The sequence below is a fragment of the Schistocerca nitens genome, chromosome 4 (genome assembly GCF_023898315.1).
Source record: "Schistocerca nitens isolate TAMUIC-IGC-003100 chromosome 4, iqSchNite1.1, whole genome shotgun sequence".
NCBI lineage: Eukaryota > Metazoa > Arthropoda > Insecta > Orthoptera > Acrididae > Schistocerca > Schistocerca nitens.
This window is the reverse complement of record NC_064617.1, coordinates 958,298,653-958,322,303: the sequence shown is the minus strand read 5'-3', so window position 1 is coordinate 958,322,303 and position 23,651 is coordinate 958,298,653. Positions and strand designations below refer to the sequence as shown.

The window sequence follows — 23,651 nt, the reverse complement described above, 5'->3', positions numbered from 1 at the left end:
GGTTCAAATGGCTCAATACACGAACTCCATACAGTTCTTTCAATTTGACACCAGTTATTGATTTTCCTACTCGGGTGGTACAGGAAAGCAGCACACTGATAGATAACGTTTTCACAGACCAAGATAAATTCAATCAAATAAAAGCTTTTCCTGTTAAGAATAGTCTGTCTGATCACGACGCACAGCTAGTTACATTATGTGATATAGCTCCATACAGTAATGCAAAACAGTCCTCCAAAATAGTGCGTTCCGTTAACGATTTAACACTTCAGAATTTTAGGAAAAGCTTGCATCGGTTAGACTGGGATGAGGTGTATAGGAAACATGATGCTAATTTAAAATTTAACCTATTTCATGATACGTTAGTGAGTTTATTTGAAAACAGTTTCCCTAAGAAAACAGAGAAATATCATTGTAAGAAATCATGTTAAAAGCCATAGCTTACTAAAGGGATAAAAATTTCTTGTAAACAGAAAAGGTAAATGTATAGCTAGGAGGAGTAATGATCCCGAAATAATGAAAAATTATAAAAACTTTGCACTGTATTAAGAAAAGTTATTAAAAAGTCCAGAAGTATGTGCATTATGTCTGAGTTTAGCACATCTGATAATAAAGTTAAAACAATTTGGAATATGGTAAAAAGGAAAACAGGGCAACCAAGAGCACTGGAAGACTGTATTTCTAACAAACACAATGAAAAGTTTGTTAACAAAAAGAGAGAAGTAGAAAACATTTTTAATAATCATTTTTTGAGTGTTGTAGAGAAAATAGGTTCCAGCTATTCATTGGAAAATGCAAGGCAGTATATGGAAGAAGCAGTATCTACACAATTTGATAAAATTGAAATTCAACCTACCTCTCCTACTGAAATTAGGAAAATAATAAATTCACTCAAAAGTAAAAGCTCACATGGAATTGATGGCATTTCCAACAGAGTACTAAAAGCGTGTTCCCAACAGATAAGTAGGATTCTCAGCCACATATGCAGTAGCTCACTGAAACAGGAAATTTTTCCAGATAGACTGAAATATGCTATTGTTAAAGCATTGCATAAAAAAGGGGATAGATCTGATGCTAACAACTACCCCCCAATCTCAGTTGTGACAGCTGTATCCAAAATTCTTGAAAAAGTAATGAATTCAAGAGTGGCATCACATATTTGTAAAAATGAAGTACTAACAAAATGTCAATTTGGTTTTCTGAAAGACTTTTCAACAGGAAATGCTATATATGCTTTCACTGATCAAATATTAAATGCAATTAATAACTGAACATCAGCCATTTGTGATCTCTCAAAGGCTTTTGATTGTGTGAATCATGAAATTCTTCTAGATAAGCTTACGTATTATGGTATGAGTGGGACAGTGCACAAATGGTTTAATTCATATTTAACTGGAAGATTGCAGAATGTTGAAATTAACAGTATAGATAGTGTACAAAAACCAGCAGAGTCCTCTAACTGGGGAGGTATCAAGAATGGTGTCCCACAGGGTTCAGTCTTGGATCCTTTATTGATCTTAATATATATTAACGAAATGGTTCAAATGGCTCTGAGCACTATGGGACTCAACTGCTGAGGTCATTAGTCCCCTAGAACTTAGAACTAGTTAAACCTAACTAACCTAAGGACATCACAAACATCCATGCCCGAGGCAGGATTCGAACAAGCGACCGTAGCGGTCTTGCGGTTCCAGACTGCAGCGCATTTAACCGCACGGCCACTTCGGCCGGCATATATTAACGATTTGTCACTCTATATTCATGAAGATGCGAAGTTAGTTCTTTTTGATGATGATACAAGTATAGTAATCACACCCAAGAAGCAAGAATCAGGTGAGGAAATTGCATATAATGTCTTTCAGAAAATTATTAAGTGGTTCTCTGCAAATGGACTATCACTAAATTTTGAGAAAACACAGTTTATACAATTCTGTACAGTAAATGGCATAACACCATTGATAAATATAGACTATGAACAGAAGTATGTTGCTAAGGTAGAATACTCAAAATTTCTGGGTGTGTGCATTGATGAGAAATTGATCTGCTGAAATGGTTAGGTTCCACTACTTATGCTATTAGGGTGATTGCAAATTTTGGTGATAAACATATCAGTAAATTAGCCTACTGTGCCTATTTTCATTCACTGCTTTCATATGGCATCATATTTTGGGGCAATTCGTCATTAAGAGATAAAGTATTCATTGCACAAAAGCGTGTAATCAGAATAATAGCTGGAGCCCACCCAAGATCACCTTGCAGACATTTATTTAAGGAACTCGGGATATTCGCAGTACCTTCGCAATACATATATTCACGTATGAAATTTGTCATTAATAACCCATCCCAATTCAAAAATACTAGCGAAGTGCATAGCTACAACACTAGAAGAAAGGATGATATTCACTATTCTGGATTAAATCTCACTTTGGCACTGAAAGGGTTGAATTATGCTGCCACAAAAATCTTTGGTCATTTGCCTAATAGTATTAGAAGTCCGACAGATAGCCAACCAACATTTAAAAGTAAATTAAAAGAATTTCTGAATGACAACTCCTTCTACTCAATAGATAAATTCTTAGATATGAAGTAGTAACTGTAAAAAATTAATTAATTATTCGTCCACGAGACTCAGAGGGCCATAGACACAGGTTCCCAGGTAGATGTCGTGTTTCTTGACTTCCGCAAGGCGTTCGATACAGTTCCCCACAGTCGTTTAATGAACAAAGTAAGAGCATATGGACTATCAGACAAATTGTGTGATTGGATTGAAGAGTTCCTAGATAACACAACGCAGCGTGTCATTCGCAATGGAGAGAAGTCCTCTGAAGTAAGAGTGATTTCAGGTGTGCGGCAGGGGAGTGTCGTAGGGCCGTTGCTATTCACAATATACATAAATGACCTTGTGGATGACATCAGAAGTTCATTGAGGCTTTTTTCGGATGATGCTGTAGTATATTGAGAGGTTGTAACAATGGAAAATTGTACTGAAATGCAGGAGGATCTGCAGCGAATTGACGCATGGTGCAGGGACTGGCAATTGAATCTCAATGTAGACAAATGTAATGTGCTGCGAATACATAGAAAGAAAGATCCCTTGTCATTTAGCTACAATGTAGCAGGTCAGCAACTGGAAGCAGTTAATTCCATAAATTATCTGGGAGTACGCATTAGGAGTGATTTAAAATGGAATGATCATATAAAGTTGATCGTCGGTAAAGCAGATGCCAGACAGATTCATTGGAAGAATCCTAAGGAAATGCAATCGGAAAACAAAGGAAGTAGGTTACAGTACGCTTGTTCGCCCACTGCTTGAATACTGCTCAGCAGTGTGGGATCCGTACCAGATAGGGTTCATAGAACGGATGGAGAAAATCCAGCGGAGAGGAGCGCGCTTCGTTACACGATCATTTAGTAATCTCGAAAGCGTTACGAAGATGATAGATAAACTCCAGTGGAAGACTCTGCAGGAGAGACGCTCAGTAGCTCGGTACGGGCTTTTGTTGAAGTTTCGAGAACATACCTTCACCGAGGAGTCAAGCAGTATATTGCTCCCTCCTACGTATATCTCGCGAAGAGACCATGAAGATAAAATCAGAGAGATTAGATCCCACACAGAAGCATACCGACAATCCTTCTTTCCACGAACAATACGAGACTGGAATAGAAGGGAGAGCCGATAGAGGTACTGAAGGTACCCTCCGCCACACAGCGTCAGGTGTCTTGCGGAGTATGGATGTAGATGTAGATGTAGATTTTGTGTAAAGAAAACTTATGTTAAAGTGGCACGTTCCACATCATTGCGAAATGTCGTATTCATGATCTATGGAACAAGGATTAATGTACTCGTATGTATGTACTAATCGCTTGCTTGCATTTCGGTGCTTATACAACCACATTGGAATCGCGCTACGTTGAGTATAAGCTGCAGCAACAGCCTCAGACGGAAATTTTTGATCGATATATTACGAACGATTCAGTGTGGGACGGGAGAAGAGAGGAAGAGGTGACGGCAGATTTAAGAGACGGCAGACGGACCTTCATCTCGCGCAGTTCCGACATGATGTCGCGGTCCGGGTCCCGCAGCCAGCTCAGCGCCTTCTCGGCGGCGGCGTCCTTCCCCACAGCCAGCAGGTAGTAGGGCGACTCGGGCATCCAGGCGAAGCACGCCACGGCCACCAGCGGCGACGACAGCCCGATGAGCGCCAGCGTCGTGTACGACACGAACGGGCCCACGCAGTAGTCGATCATGAAGCCCAGCGTGTTGGACGCCTGGATCAGCGAGCACAGGCCTCCCCTCACTTCCGCCTGAGAATGCAAAGTCATACGTCAGGTGCGACCGCGAACCCTCGCAGCTTAGCAAGACAAAATCAGAATTTGGCTTGAATCACAAATTTCATGTATACCAGAGTGGGAACAATCAGACGAGCATCAGTGAATTCTATCTACATCTACACTCCGTAAACAATTGTACTGTATGTGGCGGAGGGTACATCTGGTATCACTGCTATTATCGCCCCCCCCCCTCCCTCCTCCTCTGTTCCATTCACGAATGACGCGTGGGAAGAACGACTATCGACAAATTTCTGCTAGAGCTCCACTTTTTCTGATTTTTTTCATGGCACATACACGGAAGGACGTTGTTCTATCCTTTGCTGAGGACTACATCGGTCAGGTGTTAACCAGAGCTGAGGAAGCTCGGCAGTTAGCTCGACTCCGCACGCTGCAGGCTCAAGGAAACGATCGCCGAAGGTATGACGCCAGCCACCGCCCTTTTTCTACCAGCCTGGTGACCTCGTCTGGACTTCGCTGCTGTTCAGAAGGTCGGTCTCTCTGAGAAGCTCCTTAACGCTACTTTGGACAATATAAGGTTGTAAAAGGGTTGTCTGATGTTATTTATGAAGTTGGAGATTTCGACCCCGACACAACACGACGAAAGATCAGAGATACGGTCCACGTCCTTCGAAGAAGCCCTTTAAGGATCCTGCAAGCAAGGGTAAATTCGAAGCTCCAGAGACAGGCAACAAGCGGAAAGTTGACGAAGAGCATAGGGGCAAAGGTAGTTCTAACAAGGGAACCTCCCCATCGCACCCCCCTCAGATTTAGTTATAAGTTGGCACAGGGACAGGCCTTGAAAAACTGAACACAGATCAATCGAGAAAACAGGAAGAAGTTGTGTGGAACTATGAAAAAAAAATCAAAATATACAAACTGAGTAGTCCATGCGCAAGGTAGGCAACATCAAGGAGAATGTGAGCTTACGAGCGCCGTGGTCCCGTGGTTAGCGTGAGCAGCTGCGGAACGAGAAATCCTTGGTTCAAGACTTCTCTCGAGCGAAAATTTTAATTTTTTATTTTCAGACAATTATCAAAGTTCAGGCACTCACACATAATCAACTTCGCTCTCCAAAATTCCAGGACATGTACAGATTTGCTTGGACATAGGCAATATTTGACGGTCTACACACGGAAACATTTGAAAACGTAAAAAACATATGTTTTGACAGAGCACAGGGAAAACTGTGCGACTGTGAAACTGTTGCTTTCATTTGTTGCAGTTTATGTGACAAACTTTTATGTTTTCATCACTTTTTTGGGAGTGATTATCACATCCACAAGAAAACCTAAATCGGGCAAGGTACAAGAATCTTTTTACCCATTCGCCAAGTGTGCAAGTTATGTGGGTCGACAACATATTCCTGTCATGTGACGCACATACCGTCACCAGTGTCGTATAGAATATATCAGACGTGTTTTCCTGTGGAGGAATCGGTTGACCTATGACCTTGCGATCAAATGTTTTCGGTTCCTATTGGAGAGGCACGTCCTTTTGTCTACTAATCGCGCGGTTTTGCGGTGCGGTAACAAAACACAGACACTAAACTTATTACAGTGAACAGAGACGTCAATGAATGAACGGACAGATCATAACTTTGCGAAAATAAAGTAAGTAAAATTTTGACTCAAGGGGAGACTTGAACCATGGACCTCTCGTTCCGCAGCTGCTCACTCTAACCACAGGACCACGGCGCTTCTTAGCTCAGATTGTCCTTGATGTTGCCTATGTTGCTCATGGACTACTCAGTTTGTGTATTTTGCTTATTTTTTCATAGTTCCATACAACTTCTTCCTGTTTTCTCGATTGATCTGTGTTCAGTTTCTCAAGGCCTATCCACTGTGTCAATTTATAAGTAAATCTGAGGGGGGTGCGATGGGGAGGTTCCCTTGTAAGATGATCACCGCCAGGGCGAACATCAGTCATCGGGAGTCAGAGTATGCAGGCCCGATGACTCGTTCCCGGAATAGGACGTACCACCGAGACGCTGTTCTCTTAAGGAGGGAGCAATGTCGCAGAAGAAGTTGAACAGCACAGTCACAGTGCTGTAGTGGTTATGATACTAGACTGTTGTATGGAGGGTAGTGAGTTAGAAACTCACTTAAACTGCAAAATTTTAATTTGTATATTCGGTTCGAGTACATTAAGGAAGTATCCATAAATGTCAAGAATCATTGTACTGGAATGTTCTCTAACTTTATATACACCGTATTTGCTCTGGCCGGAGGCAGTTCACTTCGCGCTCTTGTATGTGCAAGTGCTGAATGAACCTTCGTTAAGTGAAGTTAGTGTTCGTCATTCGTCTAATTACACCTTCTTCTACGTGACAATATCTGTATATCGTTGACAGTATCTCGAGGAGCACGGAAGGGAGTTCGGCGCGGTCCTACGAGTCGAGGAGCGCGTAGGCAGCCACGGCGAAGCAGTGCCCTGAGCGGCTGTCGAAAGCGTAGCGGAGGATCTGGCTCAGTGAGAAGAAGGCACGACAACTCGGAGGGCGGCGGGAGCGACAGCGGTCACGGTAAGTAGGGTCCGTTGCGAAGACTTGAAGTGATTGTTCATCCGTTCGAGTCCAGGGCGTGTTTGGCCTCCCGACACGAAACGGCTGGGTCTGTACCCACGTCGCTTTGATTTGATTGCAGGTCGCAGATGATTTTTTAGGAGATGTTGGTATGATGCACTCTTGACAGTGGTCCCTCTAGGCATGTAATGCTCCAAAATGACGCCTTTTTCGTCCCAAAAGAGTGTCATCATAACCTTCCCTGCTGATGGTTCTGTTCGAAACTTCTTTGGTTTTGGTGATGAGGAATGGCGCCATTCCTTGATCAAAATGGTTCAAATGGCGCTGAGCACTATGGGACTGAACTTCTGAGGTCATGAGTCCCCTACAACTACTTAAACCTAACTAACCTAAGGACATCACACACATCCATGCCCGAGACAGGATTCGAACCTGCGACCGTAGCGGTCGCGCGGTTCCAGACTGAAGCGCCTAGAACTGCTTGTCTGTTTACGAGTTACTTATGACTAGCGCCTGAATTGGCGGTGGATGGTACTGACTGGTGCTCTCTGGTGAGGATTGTCATCCCTTCCCGGAGAGTTGATGAGTTGATGTAGTGATGCATTGGATGTTTCATAGGATTTTGATGATTTCTGCTTAATGTGATCATAAATGACGGCTGTCGGAGCGTGGACCTATGTAGCTGCCTGCGGAAGGATACGGCGCGGTACCACGTGAGCCTGTCACTTCGCGCATGCAACATAGTGCCCACCGATAGCAGCGCTGCGCGCTGTGGCTCACACGATAAGTAGTTGCGAAGTTGCCTTCCCTGGACGCAGAGCATTTGCTGGCGGCTAGACTGTATACATTGCCTTGCCTCGTCTATTTACTGACGACATCGTGGGTGAAATGAAATGATCGTGTGGCATTGTTTGCGGGAGGCCGCCGTATTACAAGTTCTTTTTAGTTGACGCCACTTCGGCGACTTGCGAGTCAGTAATGATGAAATGATGATGAATGACACACAACACCCAGTCATCTCGAGGCAGAAAAAAAAATCCCTGACGCCGCCGGGAATCGAACCCGAGACAGCTTGAGCGGGAAATGAGAAACGAGAACGCTACCACAAGGTCACGAGCCGCGGACGCGTCGTAAGTAAGGCAGACAGATATATGCTGGTCGAACTACGCGGGGGCCGCCCGGCATACGTCACAGAAGTAATACGTGGTCCAAATGTTCATCGAACGCACACACTCGGAATTTCAACATTAACCTTTTCCATGATACGCAACACGTCTCTTGGAGTATCCCCGTAACGATCTCACGCTTGCTACACCATCTCCCGACGAAACACGCCGTTCTCCGCTGGATCTTCTCTGTCTTCTCTGTTAATCCTATTCTGTAAGGGTCTCACACTGATGGGCAAGACTCACCAATCTGTCGATCACGTTTTCTGAAAACACTTCTTTAGTGAACCCCAGAATATAGCTCGAGACAGTGGGACCTGTGCCAAATAAGACTAAAGAGATACTAATTCTATACAAAAAAAAAAAGACAACACCTGTTTGTTTGATACAGGGGAGGCCGTCACGGAGATGGTGAAGGAACTGAGTTGGCAACTGTTTCAAGATCGGTGTAAACTATGACCTGAAAGCCTAATTAAAATGTTTCAAGAATCAACTTTACCTAACGAATCTAAAAATATACCTCAATTTCCTACGTATCACTTCAATAGGAACCGCGAGGACAAGATCAGGCTAATTATAGCGAGCACAGAGGCGTTTAACAAACATCCTTCTGTGCTCAACATGTAACTAGAATGGGAAGAACAGCTAACGATTGTTACATTGGGAAGTATCTTCCATCGTGCACTTCAAAGTGATTTGCGGAGTATGGATGTAGATATCGATGAGGAAGAGCCGTGGATCGACCAGTGCAGCTTACTCGAACATATTTGGGTGCACATATAGAACTTCTATAGTTCATGGTCAACGCGAAAAGTTGTACCTCACTCGACTCCATCCAAATGAGACAGAACTTATCTTTCAGGGTTCATATAATAATTTATTATGTTAAGATCATCTAATTAGTACAATCGGGAGGACGACGGTTCAATCCCGCGTCCGGCCATCCTGATTCAGGTTTTCCGTGATTTCCCTAAATCACTCCAGGCAAATGCCGGGATGGTTCCTCTGAAAGGGCACGGACGACTTCCTTCCACATCCTTCCCTAATCCGATGAGACCGATGACCACGATGCCTGGTCTCCTTCCCCAAAAAACCAACCAACTAATTAGTACAAACATTCATATTACTGGTTTCAGCATATTACTGCCAGCTTCAGATGTGATAAGTAATCCACAAACAGTTTGGTCATGATTTGTGGATTAATATCACATCTGAAAATGGCAATAATATGCAGAAGCCCCGAGTTTGAATGTTCGCACAAATTAGGTGACTTTGGCGTAGTAGATCATGCTGTTGTTATAGTCTTCAGTCCGAAAATTGGTTTGCTGCAGCTGTGCGTGCTAACCTATCCTGTGCAAACGTTTTCATCTCCGAATAACTAGTGCAGCCTATAGCCATTGAAACCAGCTAACTGTATTTTTTCATTAGTTTTTCTCTGCGATTTTTACCTCTGCATTTTCAGCCAATACTAAACTTACTGTTCCTCGATGCTTTACGATGTGTTCTATCAACTGAGCCCTTCTTGAAGTCTATTTGTGCCGCAAATATCTTTCCTCTCCAGTCCGATTTAGTATTTGATCATTAGTTACGCGATCTACCCATCTAATCTTCATCACTCTTCTGCAGCAACTAATTTCAAAAGCTTCTACTCTTTATTGACTGAACTGTTTACCATCCACATTTCAGTTCAGTATAAAGCTGTGAACCATGGACCTTGCCGTTGGTGGGGAGGCTTGCGTGCCTCAGCGATACAGATAGCCGTACCGTAGGTACAACCACAACGGAGGGGTATCTGTTGAGAGGCCAGACAAACGTGTGGTTCCTCAAGAGGGCAGCAGCCTTTTCAGTAGTTGCAGGGGCAACAGTCTGGATGATTGACTGATCTGGCCTTGTAACGCTAACCAAAACGGCCTTGCTGTTGTGGTACTGTGAACGGCTGAAAGCAAGGGGAAACTACAGCCGTAATTTTTCTCGAGGGCATGCAGCTTTACTGTATGATTAAATGATGATGGCATCCTCTTGGGTCAAATATTCCAGAGGTAAAATAGTCCCCCATTCGGATCTCCGGGCAGGGACCACCCAAGACGACGTTATCAGGAGAAAGAAAACTGGCATTCTACGGATCGGAGCGTGGAATGTCAGATCCCTTAATCGGGCAGGTAGATTAGAAAATTTAAAAAGGGAAATGGATAGATAAAGTTACATATAGTGGGAATTAGTGAAGTTCGGTGGCAGGAGGAACAAGACTTCTGGTCAGGTGAATACAGGGTTATAAATACAAAATCAAATAGGGGTAATGCAGGAGTAGGTTCAATAATGAATAATAAATAGGAGTGTGGGTAAGCTACTACAAACAGCATAGTGAACGCATTATTGTGGCCAAGATAGACACGAAGCCCACGCCTACTATAGTAGTACAAGTTTATGTGCCAACTAGCTCTGCAGATGATGAAGAAATTGATGAAATGTATGATGACATAAAAGAAATTATTCAGGTAGTGAAGGAAGAAGAAAATTTAATAGTCATGGGTGACTGGAATTCAACAGCAGGAAAAGGAAGAGAAGGAAACGTGTAGGTGAATATGGATTAGGGCTAAGAAATGAAAGAGGAAAACCGCCTGGTAGAATTTTGCACAGAGCGTAACTTAACCATAGCTATCACTTGGTTTAAGAATCATGAAAGAACGTTGTATACATGGAAGAAACCTGGAGATACTAGAAGGTTTCAGATAGATTATATAATGGTAAGACAGAGATTTAGGAACCAGGTTTTAAATCGTAAGATATTTCCAGGGCCAGATGTGGACTCTGACCACAATCTATTGGTTATGAACTGTAGATTAAAACTGAAGAAACTGCAAAAAGGTGAGAATTTAAGGAGATGAGACCTGGATAAACTGACTAAACCAGAGGTTGTACAGAGTTTCAGGGAGAGCATAAGGGAACAATTGACAGGAATGGGGGAAAGAAATACAGTACAAGAAGAATGGGTAACTTTGAGGTATGAAATAGTGAAGGCAGCAGAGGATGAAGTAGGTAAAAAGACGAGGGCTAGAAGAAATCCTTGGGTAACAGAAGAGATACTGAATTTAATTGATGAAAGGAGAAAATACAAAATTGTAGTAAATAAAGCAGGCAAAAAGGAATACAAACGTCTCAAAAATAAGATCTACAGGAAGTTCCAAATGGCAAAACAGGGATGGCTGGAGGACAAATGTAAGGATGTAGAGGCTTATCTCACGAGGGGTAAGATAGATACTGCCTACAGAAAAATTAAAGAGACCTTTGGAGAAAAGAGAACCACTTGCATGAATATCAAGAGCTCAGATGGAAACCCAGTTCTAAGCAAAGAGGGGAAACCAGAAAGGTGGAAGGAGTATATAGAGGGTCTATACAAGGGCGATGTACTTGAGGACAAAAGGAAATGGAAGAGGATGTAGATGAAGATGAAATGGGAGATATGATACTGCGTGAAGAGTTTGACAGAGCACTGAAAGACCTGAGTCGAAACAAGGACCCGGGAATAGACAACATTCCATTAGAACTAGTGACGGCCTTGGGAGAGCCAGTCCTGACAAAACTCTACCATCTGGTGAGCAAGATGTATGAGACAGGCGAAATTCCCTCAGATTTCAAGAAGAATATATGATAATTCCAATCCCAAAGAAAGCAGGTGTTGACAGATGTGAAAATTACCAAACTATCAGTTTAATAAGTCACAGCTGCAAAATACAACGCGAATTCTCTACAGACGAATGGAAAAACTGATAGAAGCCAACCTCGGGGAAGATCAGTTTGGATTCCGTAGAAATGTTGGAACACGTGAGACCCTACGACTTATCTTAGAAGAAAGATTAAGGAAAGGTAAATCTACGTTTCTAGCGTTTGTAGACTTAGAGAAAGCTTTTGACAATGTTGACTGGAATACTCTCTTTTAAAATCTAAAGGTGGCCGGGAGCGAAAGGCTATTTACAATTTGTACAGAAACCAGATGGCAGTTATGAGAGTCGAGGAACATGAAAGGGAAGCAGTGGTTGGGAAGGGAGTGAGACAGGGTTGTGACCTCTCCCCAATGCTATTCAATATGTGTATTGAACAAGCAGTAAAGGAAACAAAAGAAAAGCTCGGAGTAGGCATTAAAATCCATGGAGAAGAAATAAAAACTTTAAGGAATGCCGATGACATTGTAATTCTGTCAGAGGCAGCAAAGGACTTGGAAGAGCAGTTGGACGGAATGGACAGTGTCTTGAAAGGATGGTGTAAGATGAACATCAAGAAAAGCAGAACGAGGATAATGGAATGTAGTCGAATTAAGTCGGGTGATGCTGAGGGAATTAGATTAGGAAATGAGACACTTAAAGTAGTGAAGGAGTTTTGCTATTTTGGGAGCAAAATAACTGATGATGGTCGAAGTAGAGAGGATATAAAATGTAGACTGGCAATGGCAAGGAAAACGTTTCTGAAGAAGAGAAATTTGTTAACATGGAGTATTGATTTAAGTGTCAGGTTCAAAATAGCTCTGAGCACTATGGGACTTAACACCTGAGGTCATCAGTCCCCTAGAACTTGGAACTACTTAAACCTAACTAACCTAAGGACATCACACACATCCATGCCAGAGGCAGGATTCGAACCTGCGATCGTAGCAGTTGTGGGGTTCCGGAGTGAAGCGCCTAGAACCGCACGGCCACCACGGTCGGCTAAGTGTCAGGAAGTCGATCTGAAAGTATTTGTATGGAGTGTAGCCATGTATGGAAGTGAAACATGGACGATAAAAAATTTAGACAAGAAGAGAATAGAAGCTTTCGAAATGTGGTGCTACAGAAGAATGCTGAAGATTAGAGTGGTAGGTCACATAACTAATGAGGAGGTGTTGAATAGAATTGGGGAGAAGAGGAGTTTGTGGCCCAGCTTGACTAGAAGAAGGGATCGGTTGGTAGGACATGTTCTGAGGCATCAAGGGATCACCAATTTAGTACTGTAGGGCAGCGTGGTGGGTTAAATTCGTAGAGGGAGACCAAGAGATGAATACACTAAGCAGATTCAGAAGGATGTAGGCTGCAGTATGTACTGGAACATGAAGAAACTTGCACAGGATAGAGTAGCATGGAGAGCTGCATCAAACCAGTCTCAGGACTGATGACCACAACAACAACTACATAAGGCTTTAATCCAGAAAAATGCCTTCAGTAAATACTTTCTAATAAATTCATGTTGCTGGTCAGGTGGCTGTTTCGAGGAATAGAAAATTTAATAGTTTCATTCATCTGTGTAGTCAACGCCTCGCCGCAGCGGTGACACCGGTTCCCATCAGATCACTGAAGCGCTTTCGGGCTAGGTTAGCACTTGGATGGGTCACCATCCGGTTTTACACTCAGCCCTTCTGAGGCCAATTTAGGAGCTACTTGACTGATAAAGAAGCAATGACAGTGGTCACGAAAACTGACAACTGCTGGGAGAGCAATGTGCTGACCACATGGCTCTCTGTATCCTCATCCAGTCATGCGTAAGGGGTAAGGATGACACAGCGACCACCTGGTACCACTGGGCGTTCAGGGCCTTTTTGGACGGTGTTTGTTTGTATTTTTCTATGTATTGCTTGAGCTTAATAAAAATTTGGTCAACAATAAAAAGCAGTTTTAGAATTATTTCCTTTCCATTGTCCAAACTTATTGAAGGTAGCGTATCTTCTAAGATACACCTTACCTGTTACATTTCTCTGGAACACAAACTGATCTTCCCCGAGAACGGCTTGTAAGCGTATTGTCATATCGCTGGTTTAGTTGTGGAGTAAGTTTGCGGGCAGCCGCGTCTGTAGTGAGTCGAGCGTGGGACACGGTAGTGTTATGTTGTGTAGTGTGTGGCTCTGCATGTGAGAGGCTTTTTTAGTATTCAGGTAGAGGTGTGTGCTGATACAGTAAAGTGATGAAATATGGAAGTGATTCAGAGGAAAGTGTGTCAAGAAGTAATGAAAAAATGAGCAGTGCCATCGATAACATATTTATGTGTCCTCTCGTTGCGTGTCGCACAGCATCGATCATCCGCGCCGTGTTCGGTCTCCCAGAATGAACTGATGTGAATCCGTAGAAATAAGTTACGATAAAAGAGTGCAATCAAGTGCCAGTTATTTGTAGCGAGCGTGAGAACATGCATTCGGTCATCGCGTTTCCGCATCATCAACAATCAGCCGCGCCGCGACTGTTACGCGCACGCTCGTACAAGTGAGAACTGAGAACTGAAAAACTAACTTTACGAACAGTGTGAAAATAACATTACTAGTGTGAAGGAGGACTGGGACCAAGTATTTGTGTATGAGTGACGAGCGAAAGAACTTTCGTGCGATCAATCGGCTTCCGCATCACCAACAATCACCCGCGTCGTGTCGGTTACGCGTACGCTCGTCCGAACTAATTTTGGACTGTTAATCATCAAGATTGTTAATTAGGATAAACATCTACGATTTTCCTTTAATCGTCTCAGAATGTAGTTGTTCATACCAGACGTCGAACAGTGTTGTGTTTTAACGTTGAGTGGTTCCCCTTATTCGCTTGCATATTTCGATAAATAATTTCAGGCAAGCCAACAGCAGTGTGGAGCAGGACTATACGACTGTCGCGGGATTACCAGGTATGTGGTGCGGACAAGGCGCACGGTCCGAAACGACAAACAGTTTAAAAGGACCCGACCCATTCGTACTCCCGGGCGTATTACAAGGCGACGTGTATTCAGGACTTACAATTTTCGGATAAGAAGTGCCGTATAATTAATTTGGAGTGTGAACTGTTTCTCTATAACAGTTAATTTGGATTGTTGAGTGACGTCACGCTGGCTGTGGGATGTGTACGTCAAAGAACTTATGACACGCTAGTGGCACCTATGGGCAAAAGTGAAAACCTTTTGGCAGCCATCACCGTGTACGACGTGAACGGCGCCTAGGAGCGACGCAGCAAATATTACCACGCTTTGCAGAGAGGGTGCAGTGCTGACAGCCGGACGGCGTCAACTGAGTCGGCGCTACGCGACAGCTATGACTACTTAGCCAGAAGACAACGCAAAGTAAGTCACGCATCACAACGTTACCTCGCGCAACTGAAGCAATGAGAGTAATTAACTGGCAGTGCAGATTGCATTCTATAATTACTTAATTACAAACAGTGACAGTCATTAAATTAATGTCACGAGACAATATTTACCTTGCCGATCGTACAGTAAAGTAAATGTCACTGTCGGCCCTTGCTTAAATAGTAATCTAAATTTTTAACAACAGTTAATACAATTGCAGAACAATACATAGCTTATATTTACTTTTCTTTCTTCTTTTCTTTTACGTGATCTTGTATGTTATGTGCGCTTCTGAGCACGAATTACAGCGTTGAATGTGTACGGCGTTGTAGTTTGGTTGTGGATATTGCCATCCATTCTATGCTACGAGTATTACTGTGATTTGTTTATTTTTTGCTTGGGTGACTTTACAGTGGTTCAATATGGCAAGTAATGAGCTTGGTGCAACTGCAGTAGACAGGGATGTGAGAGCAGTCTCTTTAGGTGAAAGTAATCAGGTGGAGACGGAAACAGAAGCAAGTAGTGGTGAAATGTCGAAGGATTCCGGTATAGGTGACAGTAGTTTATTAACAGAGATGGGAAGTCCTAATGCAGTGTCGTCACCAATCATGGAGACGCTCAAACGAGATGATTGTATACTTAGGCCTGACCTGTCTATCGTTGACGTGCTCAAAACATTATCGAATAGTAACAAACAAGTAGAGGAAGACATTAAGCGGCAGAAGGAGGATATTAAGCAAACTTTAGAGCAAAATAATAAACAAGTAGAGCAAGATATCAAACAATTAAGGGAAGATATTATGCGTCAGAAGGAGGCTATTAGGCAATGGTGGAGCAGATGAACGAACGACTTAGTAAAAAGATCGACGAGACTAATGAGGCTCTGAGGAAGCTGGTTGAGCCAAGTCATCAAAGAATGGATGAGCTTACTGTTCGTCTGAGGAGAACGTTGCAGGCAATGCTAAACGTTTTGAAAAGGAAGAATCGGAAGTCAAGGAAGTGAAGGGAGAACTTACTAAAAATGTTGAGGTTTACGATGAGCATTGCGAACAACTGGATGAGGAAGTGAAACACTGTAAAGGCAGGATATCAGCTGTTGCGCTAAACCAGGATGGGTACGCACGGCGAGTAGAAGAGGGGTACAGTGCGGAAGTCAGTTTAAAGGGACCTCCACCCCCATTTGAACTCCCGGGCGTGTTACAGGCTTCTACCTGTAAATAGTTTGGGTCAGTATTTTGAGCCCTTACTTTTGAAACTGGTGGGTTTTTAAAGTGACCTGTGAGACTTCAGCAGCGTACGCCGGCATGGCGGCGAAGATGAGTCCGACGCCGAGGCCGGACACGAAGCGCACGACGCACAGCCACGTGGGCTGGAACTCGCAGAAGAGGAGAGCCAGCCAGCTGGCGGCGATGGGCAGCTCGGCCAGCAGCACCGTGTTGCGACGGCCCACGCGGTCGGAGAGCCAGCCGCCCAGCCAGGGCCCGACGGCGGCGCCCAGCGACGCCAGGGAGCCCACCCACGCCGCCTCCGAGGCCGTCAGCTGCGGCAGTTTCGGCAGCGCCGGAGACGTCCACGTCAGTACGATGCCCGCCGTCGTCATCGCCAGGTCTCCTGCCAATGAGAACCGCAGGTGAGGGTAGCTTTTAGAAGCAGATAGCACAAAAAAAGCAAGAAGGTTGATGAGAAGAAAGCTTTACCCGCACTGAGGGTCCTCGCAGAGTTAGTCGATCCACACCCACGCTTATGAAAAGTTGCATCTCGTGACCACATGCAGAGTGTTGCATTAAGAAAATTAGCGTGGGGGCACAACCAAACAGCCTATATTAAATGAGGAATCATCACTAAAGATGTACCACATCCTGTTGTTCTTTTTATACTGGGTGGTTCAGGAGGAATGTCACATAACTCGTGAGATGATTCTACAGATGAAAATAAACCGAACAAGTCCCATGAAGATGTGTCCGATTTTCGATCATTATGGAACCGGAGCAGACCACAGATATCCATGAATGAATGTGATGACAAGTGTGAATATTACTTATTGAAATGATGTGTAAGTGCTGTTGTGGAGAGAATAACGGTGGGACAGATGACAGATACATCCTGCAAGAGGTGTTCAATAAGACGGCCATCCATGTCAATGCACCTGTGAACACGTTTCAGCGTGTGTTCTGTAGCACATGAAACATCATTTTGGTGGGCTTTAATGCGGGCAACAGCGTCGGTGATGGGAGCGACACGCTCTTTATGTGTGCCCACTTTCATAGTGTACACATCTCCCTTTCATCTGCCCCATAAACGGGAGTTTAATAGGGTTAGGTAGGGTGATCCGGCAGCCCAGCTGATGAGTCCATTATGGCTAAAAATGGTTCAGATGGCTCTGAAGACTATGGGACTTAACATCGGAGGTCATCAGTCCCCTACAACTTAGAACAACTTAAACTTAAATAACTTAAGAACATCACACACATCCATGCCCGAGGCAGGATTCGAACCTCCGACCGTCGCGGTCGCGCGGTTCCAGTCTGTAGCGCCTAGAACCGCTCGGCCACCCCACCCGGCGCTTGCTGGGATGAAAGCTTTCTCTGCCTTGAGGCTCCTCGCAGAGGTGGTCGATCCACACCCACGTTTATCAAAAGTTGCAACTCGTGACCACATGCAGAGTGCTGCGTTAAGAAAATTAGCGTGGGAGAACAAGCAAACAACCTTTTCTAAATGGGGAATCATCACTAAAGATGTACCACATCCTGTTGTTCTTTTTATACAGGGTGGTTCAGGAGGAACGTTACATAAGTTGTGAGGTTATTATACAGATGAAAATAAACCGAAAAAGTCCCATGAACATCTGTCTGATTTTCCATCATTATGGAACTGTAGCAGGTAAAAGACCACAGACATACATAAATGAATCTGATGACAAGTGTAAATATTACTTCAATCTTCCTGGCAGATTAAAACTGTGTGTCGTACCGAGACTCGAACTCGGGACCTATGCCTTTCCCGGGCAAGTGCTCTACCAAGTGCTCTACGGGGCGTGAGTCGTGCTTGGGCAGCTCACATGGAAGAATGAGTCTCGGTACGGCACACAGTTTTAATCTGCCAGGAAGTTTCATATCAGCCCACACTCCGCTGCAGAGTGAAAATCTCATTCTGAATATTACTTGTTGAAATGCTGTGCCGGCCGCGGTGACCGAGCGGTTCTAGGCGCTACAGTCTGGAACCGCGCGACCGCTACGGTCGCAGGTTCCAATCCTGCCTCGGACATGGATGTGTGTGATGTCCTTACGTTAGTTAGGTTTAACTAGTTCTAAGTTCCAGGGGACTGGTGACCTCAGAAGTTAAGTCCCATAGTGCTCCGAGCCATTTGAACCATTTTTTTGAAATGCTGTGTAAGTGCTGTGGTGGACAGAATAATGGTGGGACAGATGACAGATCCATCCTGCAAGAGGTGTTCAATAAGATGGCCATACACCTCAATGCAGTTGTCAACACACTGCACAGTGTGATGTGCTGCACATCAAACATCTTTTCCGTGGGCTTTAATGTGGGCAACAGCGTCGATGATGGGAGCAACATGCTCTTTGTGTGTGCCCATCTTCACAGTGTACATATTCCCCTTTGACCTGCCCCATAAACGGGAGTTTAATGGGGTTAGGTAGGGTGATCTGGCAGCCCAGCGAATGAGTCCATCATGGCTAACAATGGTTCAAATGGCTCTGAGCACTATAGGACTTAACATCTGAGGTCATCAGTCCCCTAGAACTTAGAACTACTTAAACCTAACTAACCTAAGGACACCTGCGACAGTTGCGGTCGCGCGGTTCCAGACTGTAGCGCCTAGAACCACTCGGCCACCACGGCCGGCGCTTGCTGAGATGAAAGCTTTATCTGCCTTGAGGCTCGTCGCAGAGGTGGTCGATCCACACCCACGTTTATCAAAAGCTGCAACTCGTGACCACATGCAGAGTATTGCAAAAGAGAATTAGCATGGGGGACAAGCAGACAGCCTTTACTAAATGAGAAATCATCACTAAAGATGTACCACACCTTGTTGTTCTTTTTATACTGGGTGATTTAGGACGAATGTCACATAACTTGTGAGGTAATTCTATAGATGAAAATAAACCGAAAAAGTCCCATGAAGATGTGTCCGATTTTCGATCATTATGGAACCGGAGCAGGTTGAAGACCACAGACATCCATGAATGAATGTGATGACAATGTATATAAATGATCTAGTAGATAGTGTCGGAAGTTCCAGGCGGCTTTTCGCGGATGATGCTGTAGTATACAGAGAAGTTGCAGCATTAGAAAGTTGCAGCGAAATGCAGGAAGATCTGCAGCGGATAGGCACTTGGTGCACGGAGTGGCAACTGACCCTTAACATAGACAAATGTAATGTATTGCGAATACATAGAAACAAAGATCCTTTATTGTATGATTATATGATAGCGGAACAAACACTGGTAGCAGTTACTTCTGTAAAATATCTGGGAGTATGCGTACGGAACGATTTGAAGTGGAATGATCATATAAAATCAGTTGTTGCTAAGGCGGGTGCCAGGTTGAGATTCATTGGGAGAGTCCTTAGAAAATTTAGTCCATCAACAAAGGAGGTGGCTTACAAAACACTCGTTCGACCTATACTTGAGTATTGCTCATCAATGTGGCATCCGTACTAGGTCGGGTTGACAGAGGGGATACGGAAGATCCGAAGAAGAGCGGCGCGTTTCGTCACAGGGTTATTTGGTAAGTGTGATAGAGTTACGGAGATGTTTAGCAAACTCAAGTGGCAGACTCTGCAAGAGAGGCGCTCTGCATCGCAGTGTAGCTTGCTGTCCAGGTTTCGAGAGGGTGCGTTTCTAGATGAGGTATCGAATATATTGCTTCCCCCTATTTAAACCTCCCGAGGAGATCACGAATGTGAAATTAGAGAGATTTGAGCACGCACGGAGGCTTTCCGGCAGTCGTTCTTCCCGCGAACCATACGCGACTGGAACAGGAAAAGGAGGTAATGACAGTGGCACGTAAAGTGCCCTCCGCCACACACCGTTGGCTGGCTTGCCGAGTATAAATGTAGATGTAGATGTAATGTGAATATTACTTACTAAACTGCTGTGTAAGTGCTGTTGTGGAGAGAATAACGGTGGGACAGATGACAGACAGATCCTGCAAGAGGTGTTCAATAAGACGGCTATTTATCTTAATGCACTTGTCAACACGTTGCAGTGGGTGTTGTGTTGCACATAAAACATCATTTCGGTGGCCTTTAATGCGGGCAACAGCGTTGGTGATGGGAGCGACATGCTCTTTATGTGTGTCCACCTTCTTAGTGTACACATCCCCCTTTCACCTGCCCCATAAACGAGAGTTTAATAGGTAGGGTGATCTGGCAGCCTGGCTAATGAGCCCATCATGGCTAAAAATGGTTCAAATGGCTCTGAACACTATCGGACTTACCATCTGAGGTCGTCAGTCCCCTAGAACTTAGAACTACTTAAACCTAACTAGCCTAAGGACATCACATACATGCATGGATACGAACCTGCCACCATAGTGGTCGCGCGGTTCCACACTGAAGCACCTAGAACCGCTCGGCCACACCGGCCGGTTCCATCAAGGCCAATCCATCGTTGAGGACGTGTGTTATTCAGACACTGGCGTTCTTGTCTGGTACAGTGAATCGGTGATCCATCATGTTGCAGGTACATTTGTCATTGTTGCTCTAATATCATGTCTTCCAAGAGTGCAGGTAGCTCTCCCGTCAGAAAATGTGCATATGCTGTGGCTGTCATGCGATTTGGCAATTACAAGGGCCCTATCATCAGGATTCGTGATTTCCTGTCAGGAAGGTCGCAGTTCGTAGTAATAGACGGCAAATCATCGAGTAAAACTGAAGTGATATCAGGTGTTCCCCAGGGAAGCGTCCTGGGATCTCTGCGTTCGTGATTTATATAAATGACCTGGGTGACAATCTGAGCAGTTCTCTTAGGTTGTTCGCAGATGATGCTGTAATTTACCGTCTAGTAAGGTCATCCGAAGACCAGTATCAGTTTCAAAGCGATTTAGAAAAGATTGCTGTATGGTGTGGCAGGTGGCAGTTGACGCTAAGTAACGAAAACTGTGAGGTGATCCACATGCGTTCCAAAGGAAATCCGATTACTCGATAAATAGTACAATTCTCAAGGCTGTCTATTCAACTAAGTACCTGAGTGTTAAAATTACGAACAACTTCAATTGGAAAGACCACATAGATAATGTTGTGGGGAAGGCGAGCCAAAGGTTGCGTTTCATTGGCAGGACACTTAGAAGGTGCAACAAGTCCACTAGACAGCCTACACTACACTCGTTCGTCCGCTGTTAGAATATTGCTGCGCGGTGTGGGATCCTTACCAAGTGGGATTGACGGAGGACATGGAAAGGGTGCAAGAAAGGGCAGCTCGTTTTGTATTATCACGTAATAGGGGAGAGAGTGTGGCAGATATGATACGCGAGTTGGGATGGAAGTCATTAAAGCAAAGACGTTTTTCGTCGCGGCGAGATCTATTTACGAAATTTCAGTCGTCAACTTTCTCTTCCGAATGCGAAAATATTTTGTTGAGCCCAACCTACATAGGTAGGAATGATCATCAAAATAAAATAAGAGAAATCAGAGCTCGAACAGAAATTTTTAGGTGTTCGTTTTTCCCGCGCGCTGTTCGGGAGTGGAATGGTAGAGAGATAGTATGATTGTGGTTCGATGAACCCTCTGCCAAGCACTTAAATGTGAATTGCAGAGTAATCATGTAGATGTACATGTCATCATTCATAGCACACTAGACTTTCACTGAGAATCTAACTTGTGATCTTGTTTCTATAGTTTCTTGTGGGTCCTCCATCGACCATGTATGAGAATTGAAAGCGTTCATTTAAATGTAGCCTCATCTGTATATAAAGTGTACTGCAAGACGTCTCTGTGTACAGCCAACCATTCACCAAATTGTCGTCTGCTTACTGAGTCACCTGGATGTAGATGTTGCACGGGCTGCACATGGAATGGATACAAGCCCTTGGAATTTAATGTACGCCACACACGCGTTTGTGGAATATCGAGATGATGGCTAAGCGCCGTGTAGTGGTGGTAGGACTCCATTGTACCATTGCAATAATGGCTTCACTTTCCTCAGCTGGGAGCACGTTTTGTTGTTATTTGTACACTGGATAAGGTTCCAGATCCATGTAATGTTTGAAAAACCCTGGGATATGTCCCAGCACAGGGGGTTTGTCGATCAGGGAAACGTCTCTGGTATTCTGTCACAACCACATGGCCAGTGTCATTACAGTACCCATACACAAACATGTCTGCATATTCTGCCTGTTGGTATTCACAGTCACAATGGACTTGTTAAATTAAACACCACTCAAGCACGAGACGCACATGGCCTCACGACTGCTCACTGATCCAACACACGATTGCACACTCGCTACACTTGCAGCCGATGCCTCTGTGTGACGTCACCGTGCTATCATGTGTTCTAGAACCGCCACACCTCTTGTAGGATGGATGAGTCATATCCCACCATTATTCTGTCCACCACAGCCCCTACACAGCGTTTTGGTAATTACTGCTCACACCTATCTTCATATTCATTAATGGACATGTGTAATCTTCAACTCGCTCCAGTTCCATAATGATCGGAAATCGGTCACATGTTCACAGAAAGTTTTTGGTTTACTGTCATATATAGAATCACCTCACAAATTATGTCATATTCCTCCTGAATCACCCAACATATAAATGATCCTCCATCATACGAGGGCGTGCTGAAAAGTAATGCCGCCGAATTTTTTATCCTGCTCTCGGTATCAGTTGAAGTACTCAGTCATCTTTCCCACTTTGCGGTCGCTAGTTGCAACCCTCTGCTGTTAGAGGACTTCGAATTGTAGTGTATTATATGGCGGTGTGCAACGCGGCTATGTAGGAGCGTTAGAAAACCCTCCGAAAACTGAAAGCACGAATTCGAATAGTGCTGCTACATCTTCACCAGTTCGGCGCCTTGGGTTCATTGTCGTCATCGATCATCCTCCATACAGTCCTGACTTGGTCTAATTCCATTTTCAGTTGTTTCCAAACCTTAAAGAACCTATTCGAAGACGTCCCTTTGATAGTGATGAAGCAGTGCAAGCAGAGGTCAGGTTGTGGCTCCATCAAATTTGACAACAGTCATGTTATCAACAAACTGATTTCTCGGAAGGAGAGATGCGTTTATCGCCAAGGTGACTGCGATGAGAAACAAATGTCTAGACGTGAAGAAAAAAGATGTAGAATGTTAATAACGTTTGTTTTATGTACAAAGCCTTATGGGATTTCACGTGAAGTATTCGGAGGCGTTACTTTTCAGCACGCTCTCGTACATCCAGAAAAGCAGAAATAGTTCTCTTTGATAAAAATCAAGCCTACACAACACTTGGAGACGTAAATAATATTTTCTTGAAAATTAATAACTGGTTCTCTGCATATGGACTGTCAATAAATTTAGATAAAACAAAATACTTGCATTTCAATATTGCACAAGGCCTGACCACACCAT

At 44.0% G+C, this 23,651-nt stretch overlaps 1 protein-coding gene across 1 annotated transcript in view; it reads right to left on the bottom strand.

Moving 5' to 3' along the window:
- LOC126252721 (facilitated trehalose transporter Tret1-like) overlaps positions 1-16,681 on the bottom strand; it is a 53,510-nt gene extending 36,829 nt beyond the window's left edge. Inside the window, exons 1-2 of the mRNA XM_049953624.1 lie at positions 16,358-16,681; positions 4,036-4,305 (exon numbers count right to left, since the gene is read on the bottom strand). Of these exons, the coding sequence (XP_049809581.1) occupies positions 4,036-4,305; positions 16,358-16,681 (594 nt within the window). The remainder of the gene's footprint in view (positions 1-4,035; positions 4,306-16,357) is intronic.
- Positions 16,682-23,651: the final 6,970 nt, after the last annotated feature.